At 42.1% G+C, this 13,679-nt stretch overlaps 1 protein-coding gene across 1 annotated transcript; it reads left to right on the top strand.

Annotated features, from left to right (window-relative positions):
• Positions 1-18: 18 nt before the first annotated feature.
• On the top strand, positions 19-8,761 carry LOC101760568 (nicotinamide adenine dinucleotide transporter 2, mitochondrial). The gene is made up of 9 exons (XM_004968769.3): positions 19-262; positions 370-471; positions 1,348-1,454; positions 2,349-2,397; positions 2,988-3,100; positions 7,240-7,334; positions 7,449-7,537; positions 7,631-7,725; positions 8,095-8,761. The coding sequence occupies exons 1-9, from the start codon at positions 184-186 to the stop codon at positions 8,314-8,316; spliced, it is 951 nt and encodes a 316-aa protein (XP_004968826.1). The 5' UTR covers positions 19-183; the 3' UTR covers positions 8,317-8,761.
• The last annotated feature ends 4,918 nt before the right edge of the window (positions 8,762-13,679 follow it).

The raw sequence follows: 13,679 nt of genomic DNA on the forward strand, positions 1-13,679 counted from the left end.
CGAGTGAAGCATCCTCGGCGCGCTCCCCTCGCGCCGCCGTTACGCACCCCGATCCGGCTGCTCACGACACGGCCGGAGTTCGACATCGGGATTCCGCCTCTTCTAGCGGCCGTTGCAAGGTGGACTCCGAGAGACGGTTTCGTTGGTTTCTAGCTTTCGGTTCCCGAGGCGCCTCTGCCGGCGATGTCGGAAGGCGGCCGCGGCGGCGCGCGGGAGAAGCTCCGGGAGGCGGCCTGCAACGCCGTCGCCGGCGGCTCGGCAGGTAATTCTGCTCCCAACTCCCCTCAGGCTCCGGCTTGCGGGTGTGGTTGTGATGGTGCTTGTGGGCCCTGATTCCTTCCATTTCTGGCGTGGTGGGTGCTGGTGCAGGGGTGATCTCGGCGACGGTACTTTGCCCGCTGGACGTGATCAAGACGCGGCTGCAGGTGTACGGTCTCCCTTCCAACTTCTCCTCAGGTGCTGCGCCGCCTGGTAAGTTACCTCAGCGCATGCTTGCTTGCCTGCTACTTTTGTCTGCTATGTACTCCATTTCGTGCTTATTTGCTGCCGGGTTCATCAGAGATATGGGAGCTGGATGGTTTCGGGATTGCAATTGAAGCGATGTAGACTCTTTACAGTTATAGAATGGATACAGATTCTTCCTGGCCTAAATTGCCAAGAAATGATTTGATATAATGTTGGTGTTTTCACCTTTGGTCATGGCCTAAATCATACTACAAATATTGAAGAAGGTTTAAGTAGAAAAATCCTATCCATTTTTTGTGGAATGTAACTGCTGCTGCATTGTCTCTTGGAGTTGGTATGATATTCTCAATTGGTTGGATAGAACATTGGTGTTGAACCTAATTATTCTCAATATGAGGGCATGTTATACTAATATTACCATTCATTAAGCTCCTAAGACTTGAGTGCTCTTTTGAATATTCTAATGCTTAATTTGGAGACCATGATGAAATATTTTTTCCTTCTTGCCAAGTTTTCCTTCCAATTATGCAAAGTCTGTCTTTGAAGAGGAGGATATGACATGCGGAGATATGCACTAAGTTTTGAAGATAAAATCTTCATAATGTATGGTTATGCTATCTTGAGAGACGTGGTGCCATATTTATTTTAGATAATGGATGTGGTGCGATATTCATGTATCTTGCTGTATTGATCATGAACATAGGAACCACGATAGATAAGAATTGGATACTCAGGAATAACTAGTTTCATTAGCATGTATTCTAACTTTTAAATACTACCAATACCAAACAAACTTCATTTGTTTTGTGGTAAAATTGTCTACTTATTATCCGCCTTTTTATGTTTGTCTTATTTTCTGATTTCTGTTTCTATCTTTATTAGGTAGGGTGATTATTTCTGGTTTTCAGCAGATATTGAAAAATGAAGGCTTGCCTGGATTGTATCGTGGTCTTTCACCAACAATTGTAGCACTGTTTCCGACTTGGGCTGTAAGGAATTGTTCATCATACATCTTTTATAAGCACTGCTGGCAGAACTGTTTTGCTTTGATGCAATAGAGTTTTAGCTCAGTACTTCTTTCATGTTTGGTTGCCCATGTGTGGTTTGGTTGAACAACCAATGAGCTATAACTGTAGCTCAGATACTTGGCCTTGTCCTGATCTGATGTGATCGCACTGGATTTATTATATATTTTGAGTAAAGGCTAAACTCAAATGCACCCAATTTTGGGACGCATGATTAGAGATCTTATTGCATTTTTTGCTTGCTAGCGGGGGGCCTCTCTTGTTACTTAATATTCAATGTACTGTAATAAATGATATAAGTGATATATGATGTGGAGATACGATCTAATTTTGTCATGAAAAGGATAGTATTGGCAGTTTGGTTAGGCAAGTGGTCCATTTAGTGGTGAGCTATTTTTTTAAGGAAACACAAGGCTGTTTTGGTGAGGTTTTAAGGTTTTCCGTGGGAGGTGGGTGAGGGGAGGAACATGTTGTGTATATACTTTTTTGATAGTAGAAGTTAGCGATTCCCATCTTGGATGAGTCTGCCAATGATATCTGATAGAGTTTGAATATCTTGAGTATGAATGTTCGTTGAAAACATTTCCTTGTTTCCATAATCAGGTAGAAGAAACACTAGTTTGGAATGTGATGGTCTTTTCGCTTCTTGTTTTAGAACTTTTTCTCTGTTTCCTAGTTTAGGGGTTGGGCCACCTAGTGCTCCATATCAACTAAAACTATGATTGTGTGCATCAGAACTGGTAGTTGATCTTTGGTCTACGCGCTTCAATTATTTGAACTTTCCTTGTTAATTCTCAATTTTATATATGGTATGTACTATGTAGCAAAACAAGTAAACCTGCCTTTTTCTGCATGCAGGTAACCTTTTCGGTTTACAATCATGTTAAGGGACTTCTTCACTCGGAAGGTTAAATACAACTGTCCTTAAGTAGTGTGTTACATCCATCAATTTGCGTTTATATGTGAAATGTTGAAGAGCCAGAGATGTCAAACAATTCTTGTGGTGGCAAATGTGCTTGAATGGGATTTTTTGTCTTTTTATCCATCTCTTAATTTCATTTCAGTTAATCGAGCATTTCAAATGTATATGATACTCTGTTGCATAATCCTTGTATGTATTAGAGTAAACCATATATATTATTATGGCACTCTGTTGTGTAAAACCATACATTAATATGGTACTCTATTGCGTAAACCGCATATATTATTACTCATAACACTAATCTGTTCAATACGAGAAAGTTTTTATAGCTTTGTCTGCTGCCTGCTTATTGTAGTCAATTTTTCTGGATACCATGCCAATGCTACTTGCTTTTTGAAAGTTCTAACTTATTTCTGCAGCTACAGTTGCCTGTTCATGTTGTGTATGTGTGATTAACTTTATTATACTGCAACTCAAGCTAAATCTGCTGTTCTCATTGTAAATTGTTTGTAATGCAGATAGAATCTATGCACAAACTCTTTGTCAACTACTAACAATACTTTTTCATTATGCAGATGGTAATAACAGTGAGCTATCTGTCCAAGCGAATGTTCTTGCTGCTTCATGTGCTGGAATTGCAACAGCTACTGCAACAAATCCACTATGGGTTGTGAAGACTAGGCTACAAGTACGCTATATTGTAAAGTTTGTGTTTGTCTATGTTTCTATGTCTGGTATTTATCTTCGAAGGAAAGGCATGTCACTTCTTGAGGTTTTATGGTTTTACATATGATTTCGACATACAGTTATTTTCTACACAGTATTGTTAGTGCCCTGAAATGATTTCCAAATTGGAAAATACCATCCCATGTGTCAGTGACATGTGCCTCACCCTGTCAACATGTCATCATTTGGCGATCTTTGCCAATTTAAACCTTTCTGCAAAAGTACTGAGCTATCTCCTGCAACTTTGCAGGGGTGATAGCACAACTTGGTTTGTAATCATAAATATTGCTCGCACATTTCTGTTGGTTGAGGTGCATAATCGTTTGGCAAAGAGGACACCATTCCAATTGTATACCTGCCTGGGTAACATAGGTCATGGTTGGCGCATTCGAGAAAAAACATGGGTCATGGTTCAGTGACAGTGAGTAATTGTCATGGCTTAACATGAATATAAAGCTTGTGTAGCGTTTTCCCTACATCCACACCTTAGTATCACAGAACAATCTCATTGTTCTATCTGACTTCATCAAATGCCACCTAATCTTTTGGTGTTTTGCCTCCTTGAAACAATTAATAGCTCTAATGTTGCCTATATTTTGTTCCTCAAATAACAGTAATGTCTCAGCTTCAATGCGCTTAATTAAACCTTGCATGTTCTTTTGGTATTCGTTCTTTTTTTTCACTTCATATGTTCTCTACAAATTACATGTACATGTTGGGTTAAGTCATACACAAGGTGTCAAAAGATGTCAGTAAACCATTGTCCTCAGTTGCTGGAGAGTGACTTTTCTGCCAGTGTGTTGGAGATGTGGCAGGATTTATTGCGTCTTGGTTGTTACCGTGCTGGATATAAATTCTCTTCTAGGAACTGAAAGATATTGTTTTTTTATTGGGGGCTTGCTGTATGAGCTGCACCCTTAGGCATTTGTCTCCTGCACTACTATGCCAGTTAACTAAGTCTACTGCTTGTAATAAAGAACTTTAAAAGTTAACACCAGATGACTAAGGAGTGTCGCCCTAAGTCCTCTGATGACCTTTGTTTCAATAGAATCATAAGAATTGCTAGTTTCTATCATTTGAACTGCTCGCGTTTTAACTTTTGCGTTTTTGTATATTTCTATGCAAGTAGATTGGTTCTTGTGCTTTTTATGATATTAAACAACTCTGGAAAGATCGCATCTTTAGTAGCATCTTTAAACACTCCCTCCTCCAGAGGCTGTAGTCATAAATAAGTGTTGTTTTGAACATTGACAAGGTCCCCGATACACAGCTTTGACTACTATTTTTGTTAAAATATATTTATAAACTATAGCTAAACTATACTATTATGAAACTACTTTTTGAGACAAATCACCCATATCATTTTTCAAATATTCAACCCCAATATGTAAAAAGTAATACTTAATCGAAGTTTGAAATGGTTGATTGCAGGCAACCCACTTTTGACTGGAGGCAGTAGTAGCTAAAATTATAACTTGTTATATGCTTTAGTTCTAGAACACAGATTGTGATTATGAGGAATTGGCAGTCATTGGTATCCTGATCTGATGCTCTAGTTGTGATGATGAAGCTAAACAACCTAGTGGAGGGAGGGATGGAGCATACTCCCTCTGTCCCATGATAAGTGCAATTCTAATTTTTTTTAGACAGATTAGTGGTGGTGTGAAAAGACTCCCATACCCTCATTTATTGGCCACATGCAGTAAGTTTTGGCATGCGAATCAAATCTGACCACTTAATTAGGCAGGTAGTTAGATCTAATTCCTAGGATTGCACTCTTTTATGGTATTTTTTTCAAATGCTAGGATTGCACTTTTCATGGAACGGAGGGAGTAAACGTGAGAGGCATGGAATGAACACCTCTTTATTTTTACTTGCCCCCTGAATCCCCTAATAAGTCCTTTAGGGCTTGTTTGGATAGTAGTGGATTGAAGTGGAATGGGAGGGATTGGAGGGGAAATTAGTTCATTCTAGACTCAACCCCCTTCGTTTCACTCCAATCCTCTTCTATCCAAACAAGCCCTATATGGCTTTTTAGATGCCACTGGAAATTTTGAAAGCTCTTGGATTGGATCTCTGAATACCACTGAACAATAGACGCTTTCTTACTTGCCATTGCTTTAAAAAACAATCCTGCTTTGATGATGCACAATATCACAATAGGATGCAACGAAGGGTAGTAGGATAAAACCTCGGGTTGGAAGAGTCGGGTGCTTGGCAATTGAGCATGAGGGTTGGTGTGGAAGCACACCATTTGGAGTTTGATTTGGTGGTATTTCAGGGATTGCACAACTTTCTGGTGGCATATAATATATAATGGGCAAGCCAGCTCATGATGCAGATGGAGACTGTGACTTGGCATATAAGAAAATAATACTAGATATTCTTAACCATAATTAACTCTAAAACTTAGCACTTTCTGTTTTCTGACTACTAGCACCATACGTGAGCCCTCCTAGGTGTGCCGTCTTTTTTGCATGCATCTCTAATGGATCCTCACATGTTTGGACCATATCATAAACTGCAATCGATATGATTTTTGACTTTGAATGTGCATGCTGAAGTGCGGACCTGACGCAGTGGTAGAGACTCTCCACTTGTGGCCTAGTGGCTAGAGGTTCTGGGTTCGAACCAGTCTCTTTGCAAAATTTACTGGAATTTTGCAAGGGTAAGGCTATCTAGGAATTCCCTTACCCAGACCCCACCTTGTGTGGAAGCTTTCAGGACTCGGTACGCCCTTTGAATCTGCATGCCAGACGCGTTTGCACAACTAACTGTAGAATTTGTACTTTGCAAAGAATCAGAGCATTGTTAGCTAAATATGCAGTTTATGTGGCATCCATTCCAAATTATTTCACTTGAAGCATCTTATTTAAAGCATGTTTGGCGCCTAGGATCAGGAGTCTGAGATTGGTGGAAGGGCGACACATGTGATTACCATGCATGAGGCAACCTAACAATATGTCAATATGCATGTTGAGGCAATGTACCTTGTTTTTTAGTCAACAAAACAAAAGGCTGAACCTATCAATGAGTCATAGCAGAACTGAAATTCTTGTTTTATTCATTCTTTGATCGCCGACTGGGTCATATTGTTATTTTAATATTAAGGCCATCTTAAATATTTTTCTTTTGAGATATCAGAAAGGTAAGACTAAATGCACAGTAACATGTAGTAAGAAGTCTAGTTTACGTCATAAACTTTGGAAGTAGGAGTAAATCTTTTTATACCTTTATAAAGAATGAACTAATGAGTCACTGAATGTTTTAACACTGAACGCAGCATATTATACATAAAAATGCATCACCCCATCTATATGATTGCATTCCTATTCATGTTGTCACTCACCAAGACAGCCTGGTGAGTAAACCAATCAGTTCAGCAGCTCACTGGTTTGTCTGTTCAAATGCAGTCTAAAATGCTACTGTTTTCTTATCTTTGAGTAGTGTTTAACTCACATTGATGTACATGTGCCAGTTTTACCTTTGCATATATAACTTAGAATCTGTATTTACACAATTGAACCTCAGCTTTGGAGTTTCTGAGTCTACATGGAGGCAAAGCCGACAAATTGGAAGTTTGAATCCTGCGTAGTGCATGGGATTGGAACAGCATCATGCCTCTTTTTATAATTATTATTTTTTTTGGAAAAGTTGAGATCTTTTAGCGAGATCAAACTGCCATACTGAAGCTGGCTTGAATTGGAGTTTTCCTGATCGAACCAATGGTTTGCTTTGGTTAATATGATTGTCAATTTGTTTGAGTGAAGGATTTTTCATGACATGAACAAAACATATGTTATGGTTAGTGACTGGCTGAAAACGTTTGCTAGGTGTTTAGACAACCAGAAGATCACATCACACTTATAAACAGTTTACTTCCATCAATAGTCTAAATGAAGTTCAGGAGAACTGCTTGAATGCCTTTTAGCAATGATTCAAAGTACGGTTTGCAGTAAATAATTGAGCCTTTATAGTCTGCTCTTGGTCTTGAGTTAGTAGCAATTACTTATTTGAGGGACTGTTATCTTTCACACTTGCATCTCTATGTCACTTTGGATGATATCTAACCGTTGCTGTATTCCATGTTTTCCATTGAAGACACAAGGGATGAGACCTGGAGTAGTGCCTTACCAAAGCATCTTATCTGCTTTGCAGCGGATTGCAAAAGAAGAAGGAATCCGTGGATTGTACAGGTAGATTGTGCATCTAACTGCAATGCACATTGTGCTGTTTCATTCTATTTCATAGTTTTCATTTAACTATCTGTTGACCTAATGTGCCCTTGATTCTTTTCTCTGTGATCCTAGTGGTCTCCTGCCTTCTCTAGTTGGGGTTGCTCATGTAGCCATCCAGCTCCCAGTCTATGAAAAGGTGAAACTATACTTTGCTAAAAGAGGTAACAATATCTGCTACAGAAAATGTGAATGAAGATTGATCATCCATCATCAACATGTAAAAGATTGACTGTGCACACCTTTTTTTTTTCCAGACAATACTACAGTTGATAAACTCAGCCCTACACAAGTAGCTATGTGTTCATCAGGATCCAAAGTAGCAGCCTCAATAATTACATACCCACACGAGGTATGTTTATTGATACTGTGCATTTCCTAGTATCTTTCCATGAACATAGATTTTTCTCATCCACCCTTTGGAATAGTTGGAATAGCTGACTACTCTTCTCAAGCTGCTCACATTGCATCTTATAATTTTGGCCAGGTAGTTTAGCATGTGATTGTCATTCATTTCTTTTAATTGATCACTATGATATGACAACTTTGGCCTTAGCTAATAGAGGGGCTGAAAGTAAAGTAACAAACTGTTCGTGTCCGTTGACTCTCTTGGTGATGTGTAATAGGCACTTAAAGCGTCTCTCTCTCTCTCTCTCTCTCTCTCTCTCTCTCTCCCCCTCCCTCCCTGTTTTAAAATTTAGATATTGACTTATGTTGACAGGTTGTACGATCCAAATTGCAAGAACAAGGCCGTAATGATCATGGTGCCATGCGGTATAGTGGTGTAACTGACTGTATCAAGCAAGTGTACAAGAAGGAGGGTTTCCCTGGCTTCTACCGAGGCTGTGCTACCAACTTGCTGAGAACCACCCCAAATGCTGTCATTACTTTTACCAGCTATGAGATGATCAATCGACTCATGCACCAGCTTTTGGTCCCGTAATCAAACACTTGAAGCCAGCAAAGTTCCATTGAGATTGAAATTCTGGCCGAGATGACCTCCAATCTAGCTGCGGGTGTAATGGTTGGTTAACATGGTTGCATTGCCATTCTCCCATACTGACGAAGTGGTGGCTGTTAAACACAGATTTTGGTGAGAGAACCGAAATATTATGACGTTATACAACTTCTATTATGCGTGTTTTCCAAACTGTTGTTAGGAAGGAGTCAATCCTTGTCTGCAAAAGATGCCAATCTGCTAATTGCCGATTTTTTTTACTGATTTTAAGTTTGAAAGGAATGTGACAGGTTTATTACAGTTGATCATATATCGCATATACTCCCTCCATTCCAAATTGTGGATCATTTTGACATTTTTAGGTTCATAGATATTATTATGCACTCAAACAATCAAATTATGGTACAGTGTACTATTTGAACGTATACAACTACACGCACATACGGATCCTGTGTGCATGTTTAGTAGGTGATAAGTACATCACAGTTACCATTGTGATCCTTTGTGATCCTGTGCGCATGCTTCGTAGGTGTCATATGTGATAAGCACGTCACAGTTATCATTATGGATCGTTTTGATTCATAAATATTATTATGCATTCAAACAATCAAATTCCTACCAATCAGATCTGTTTTTAGTCTGGACAACTATGGTACGGTAAAGTGTAGTATTTGAATGTATACAACTACACGCACATATGGACCCTATGCGCATGCTTCGTAGGTGATAAGCACATTACAGTTATTATTGTGGCTCCAACTATATGCGGAGAACCCGTGGAATTAATTTTGGGGAAAACCCCGGTGCGACACCCTGGCGGGTAGCGCTCCACCGAGCGGACCTGCCATCGCGCGTTCGCACCACATGATCCATTTGTGGGGGTCACTTGGTGACTTTTTTGCATCAACATTCAACAAAGGCCGTTGTTCCATCTCCTAACCCGAGGACAGCGTTGCCTGAAGGAAAAAACAGCGCCTCCACGATCTTGTTGCCGTGCAACGTGTTGATCGCGGCGCTGTGGTCTCACCGTCTGCCCTCTCTGCCGATCACGACGCTGCGCCTCGACGCGGGCTGCAGGAGTTGTTCGACACAAGCAGTTCATCCTTCTGTTTTCAGTAAATTAGTACTCCACGCGGGCTGCAGGAGTAGTAGTCTGTAGGCATTAATATTTTCTTCCCTCGGTTAACAAAAACAGAGCAACAAAAATATGGCAACATCTGCAGGAAGTACTAGTTGATTAAACACAGGCCTTTCTCTGTAAATAATATGATTGCTCCATCTGAATCTTAATACCAATGATGTCTCTAATTCGGGTACTAGAGTTGCATTTGGGATTACACAGAGACCAATATAGCCCTGGGAAGCAATGCATGTTTTAGACTTTAGTCAATTACCTGAACCCATTCAAAATAGCTAATGATTGTAAGGCCTCTAATTTGAGTTTGACCTGCTGGATTATACTGGTCTATTCGGAGACACGGGTTGGATGATTCATTGACATCACTTTGGCATCACGATTCAGAGGCTACACCTGACTTTAGCGGTGGCAAACTGTCAACTCGATGCGGCCGCAGCGGATGAGTTGGAGCTCGAGGCATGACTCGCTGTCAGGCCATGCATCGTCGACGTCGCACCGGCCTTGCGCCGGCGTCGCCTGCAGACGGGCCACACGAGGAAAGGGGCGAAGGGAGCGGACGGCGTAGGGGCCGCAGGGCGCGAGGCGTCGCAGCCCGCGGGAGTAGGATGGAACAGCCGGCGCCGCACGCAGGAGTGCAAAGGGGCCGACCACGGAGGAACGACATGACGCACGCCGCCATTGCCGGAAACTCCTATGTTGTTTGCTTTCATGGCCTCCCGCGTTATCTTCAAGGCTCATCGGTGTAACATTCCGCTTTGTAGAATATTTAAAAATACGGACTGATTAAAATTTTTCTCTAAACTTAATACAAATTCATTTTCTCAAAATTATTCAACTTCTTTTTACTATGCATTAAAACTACATGTGTGATGCATTTGATTGCTCTAGAAATTCTTCGACAATCTTTCCTCCCAATCCTAGGAAATATCTCTCTCAATAAACCCTTCCTCTAAAACCCTTAGAAATAATATTTGAATTCCATTCAAATATTAATCCTATTTAAATCCTATGTCAACTCCTTTTGAATATTATCCGAATATAGCATTCAAATTCCTGACCTTATCCTCTCAACATCAAAGTCCTAGAAATCTTTTCAAAATATTTTCATTTCTAAAAATCCTACCTAATATTAAATTTATCCAAGCACCTTAACACCCAAACCCCACCAAAAAGCTCTATTTCTACGTCTCATCCAAACTCATACTTTAAAACCTATAGGAATTCTCATTGAAACCCTGTGCAGGCTGGCAACCTCATTTCTAGCCCCACCCCTTCTTTTGGCCCAATCCGCCTCTGCCTCTCACGCGCACACACTCCTGACCCAACTGGCCACGCGGCCCAGCCATCCACGCTCTCCAGCCCACTCATGACGACCCAAATCGCTCGCCTCAGCCCAACTCAGCCAGCCCACCATAGCGGCCTGACTAGCCCCACCTCCCGGCACCACCGCCGCCGCAAGCCGCCATTGCCGCCACCGTGCCTCGCATCCCCATGCGTGGCAGCGCGAGGCATGCCAAGAGCATTCCCCCTCGCCATCACCGCCAATGCCCCCTCGTCCACAGTGCCGCGTCCCCCGCCGCTTGCCGCGCCGCTTGCTAGCACCGTCGCCGGCGCCACTCCGCCAGACGCCGCACTTACTGCGGCCGCCGCTGCCTCCACCACGCCGCCACGTGCTGCTACACCAATGCCCCTCCCTTGGCCTTCTTAGTCGCCGAGCAACGGTCGCCCCTATCCTCTCCTGTGCTGTCCCTATCCACCACCGCCTGCCATTTTGTTGCCGCCATAAATGCTAGTGACAGAGTGTTTACGAGCATTAAGTACCAAATATGACCGTCAATATACTCAAGAATAAAGGAGGATTAACATTTCTTATATGCATATTTGGTTTCGAATAATGTAGTTTCACTTGTCCTTGGAGAATATTTGGTTACAGGTGAATAAGCACAAAAGGATGGAGAAAGCACCCTCTATGAATTTAAGAAACATGCTTCTGGCCAATGGGAGGTCGCCACGTGTGCATCCCATGGATTGAAGGGCCCACAAACTACCACATCCGCCTTAGGTGGATAAAGCACACAACTGCCATTTGGACCCACATGTCAGACTACCACGCGAAGGTGGTTGCAAGAGGGGTACCAGGGGTTCGGCCGAACCCTTGGATCGGCCGAATTGCCTCTGCCTCCCCTCGAGATCAGCTTCCATGTGGTGACTGGTGGTCACTCCCCTACGTCGGTTATGGCATGTTCCCCGAAGATCCTCTCTGCCAGAACCACCTCTTGGAGCCTATAAATATGAGAGGAGGGGCTCCATTCTAGGACACACACACACACAACTAGTGAATCACTCTCTCCCTCTTAGTTACCAAGTTAGTGGAGTTAGGCTAGAGTAGCTCTACTTCAGGTTCCAGGTCTCCTTGGCATCTAAGGTATGGCTCTTGTATCTTTTATTCCTAGGATGACTTTATTCTATTCAAAGTATACATCTTCTTTATATAATGTTGTGTTAGGTTCTCATATGCATGAGTTAGATATATATCCTTGCTATGTTGATATGCTAGGCTTATATGCTCGTATGCTAGTCTAATACCCTTGCTATCATAATATAGACATATATATGTCCATGTATGCCTTAAGACCATGCTACATGTTATACTCTGTGTGCATAAATTTCTTGTATAGCTTAATTGATCTATGCTACGACATCGATTCAATGGCCATTTCTATGGCAGCTTCAGCCATTGATACAATAGCCCGGTATGGCTGGAGTGTTGTTAACAATGCAAGTATGGTGCTTGAATTGCTTAGCCTCATTGGATATAAGTTTGCCCCATGGGTTGATAGGGGTAGGCTGCAAGTGGTGATAACCCTGTTGGTCCTTCGTAATCCCCCACGTTCGGGTATGCTGTAGGAGTTTGGAAATTAGTAGTAACTTTACTGGGTGGAACCAGTATGGGTACTATCTCCCTGTGTGTGCCTGGGTGCATAAGCCTGAGTTCTATACAATGTATATGTATGTTATGGTTGTATAATTTGTGCAGTATATAGGAAGTACAAATGAATCTAGAGCTAACTCTTAGTCTTTCTCCCTAGCTTAGTTATCTTGAGATGATTCTGTTGGAGGTATGCCCTAGAGGCAATTATAGAGATGATGATATTCCATTTGTATCCATGATTTGTATGTTGTGTTCATTGAATATCCATTGAAGGCTACTTGAATTGATTTGCAATTATGTGAATTGTATGTGAAACTCTTTACTTGTATGGTTATTCTAAAGTTGTCCCTAGTCGGAGTTCATGTGAGGACACACATGAATATTAGACTAGCACATGTATTAGTTGATGACTATGTTTCACAAGTCATGGACATGGAGATGTTGAACTAATAATGTGGACACATGTGGAGACATGTGCTAGGACTGACCCAACACGAGAAGTAGTTCTCTCTTTAAACAACATATACGCTTTGTCCTTAGACCTGAGATTGTCACATGTGTTCTAGATGTGGATCGACCTACTTAGGGGCTATCAAACGCTACGCCGTAACAGGGTAGTTATAAAGGTAGCTTTCGGGTTTGTCGAGAAGCATGCTATGAGACATGGTCAATCAAGATGGGATTTGCCCCTCTCTGATTGAGAGTGATATCTCTGGGCCCCTCGAGTGATCGGATCCGAAAATGCATGGCCATGCTACGTACAGTTAAGAGTTAACCTACAAAGGGATTCCGAATCACAGGATCGAGAAAGAGCGGTCGGCTTGAAGCTAGACCAAATATCGTGAGGCAAAGGGAATAACATGTATATTATGTTGTGATGGTTCGTATGATATGATCTTCGTGTGCGTATAGGAGTTGGCACGTCTTGCTAGAGGCCGCTACCGACTATTGGGCCGAGTAGGGGTACTCGGGCCATGTCTATACGTATCCGAACCCATAGGGTCACACACTTAAGGGGCTGGAAGCCCAATTCGGATTAGATCCGAGTTGGATTAGGTTTAGAAGTACTAATGGGCCTCGGATCCAGAGGCCCGTCAGGAACCTCTATAAATAGAGGGGTGGGGGCGCCCTAGGGTTTTCACCTTTTTGGCGAAACACACCTGCCCCGCCTCCCACGCCCTCGCCTGTTGCAATTCGCGGATTTAGCAGTCCGGCTTGCAACGCTTCCTCCCTGCACGTGTGGATACCTTGGAGGTGTTGCGCCTGCAACACTTGGAC

The sequence above is a fragment of the Setaria italica genome, chromosome V, assembly GCF_000263155.2.
Source record: "Setaria italica strain Yugu1 chromosome V, Setaria_italica_v2.0, whole genome shotgun sequence".
Taxonomy (NCBI): Eukaryota; Viridiplantae; Streptophyta; class Magnoliopsida; order Poales; family Poaceae; genus Setaria; species Setaria italica.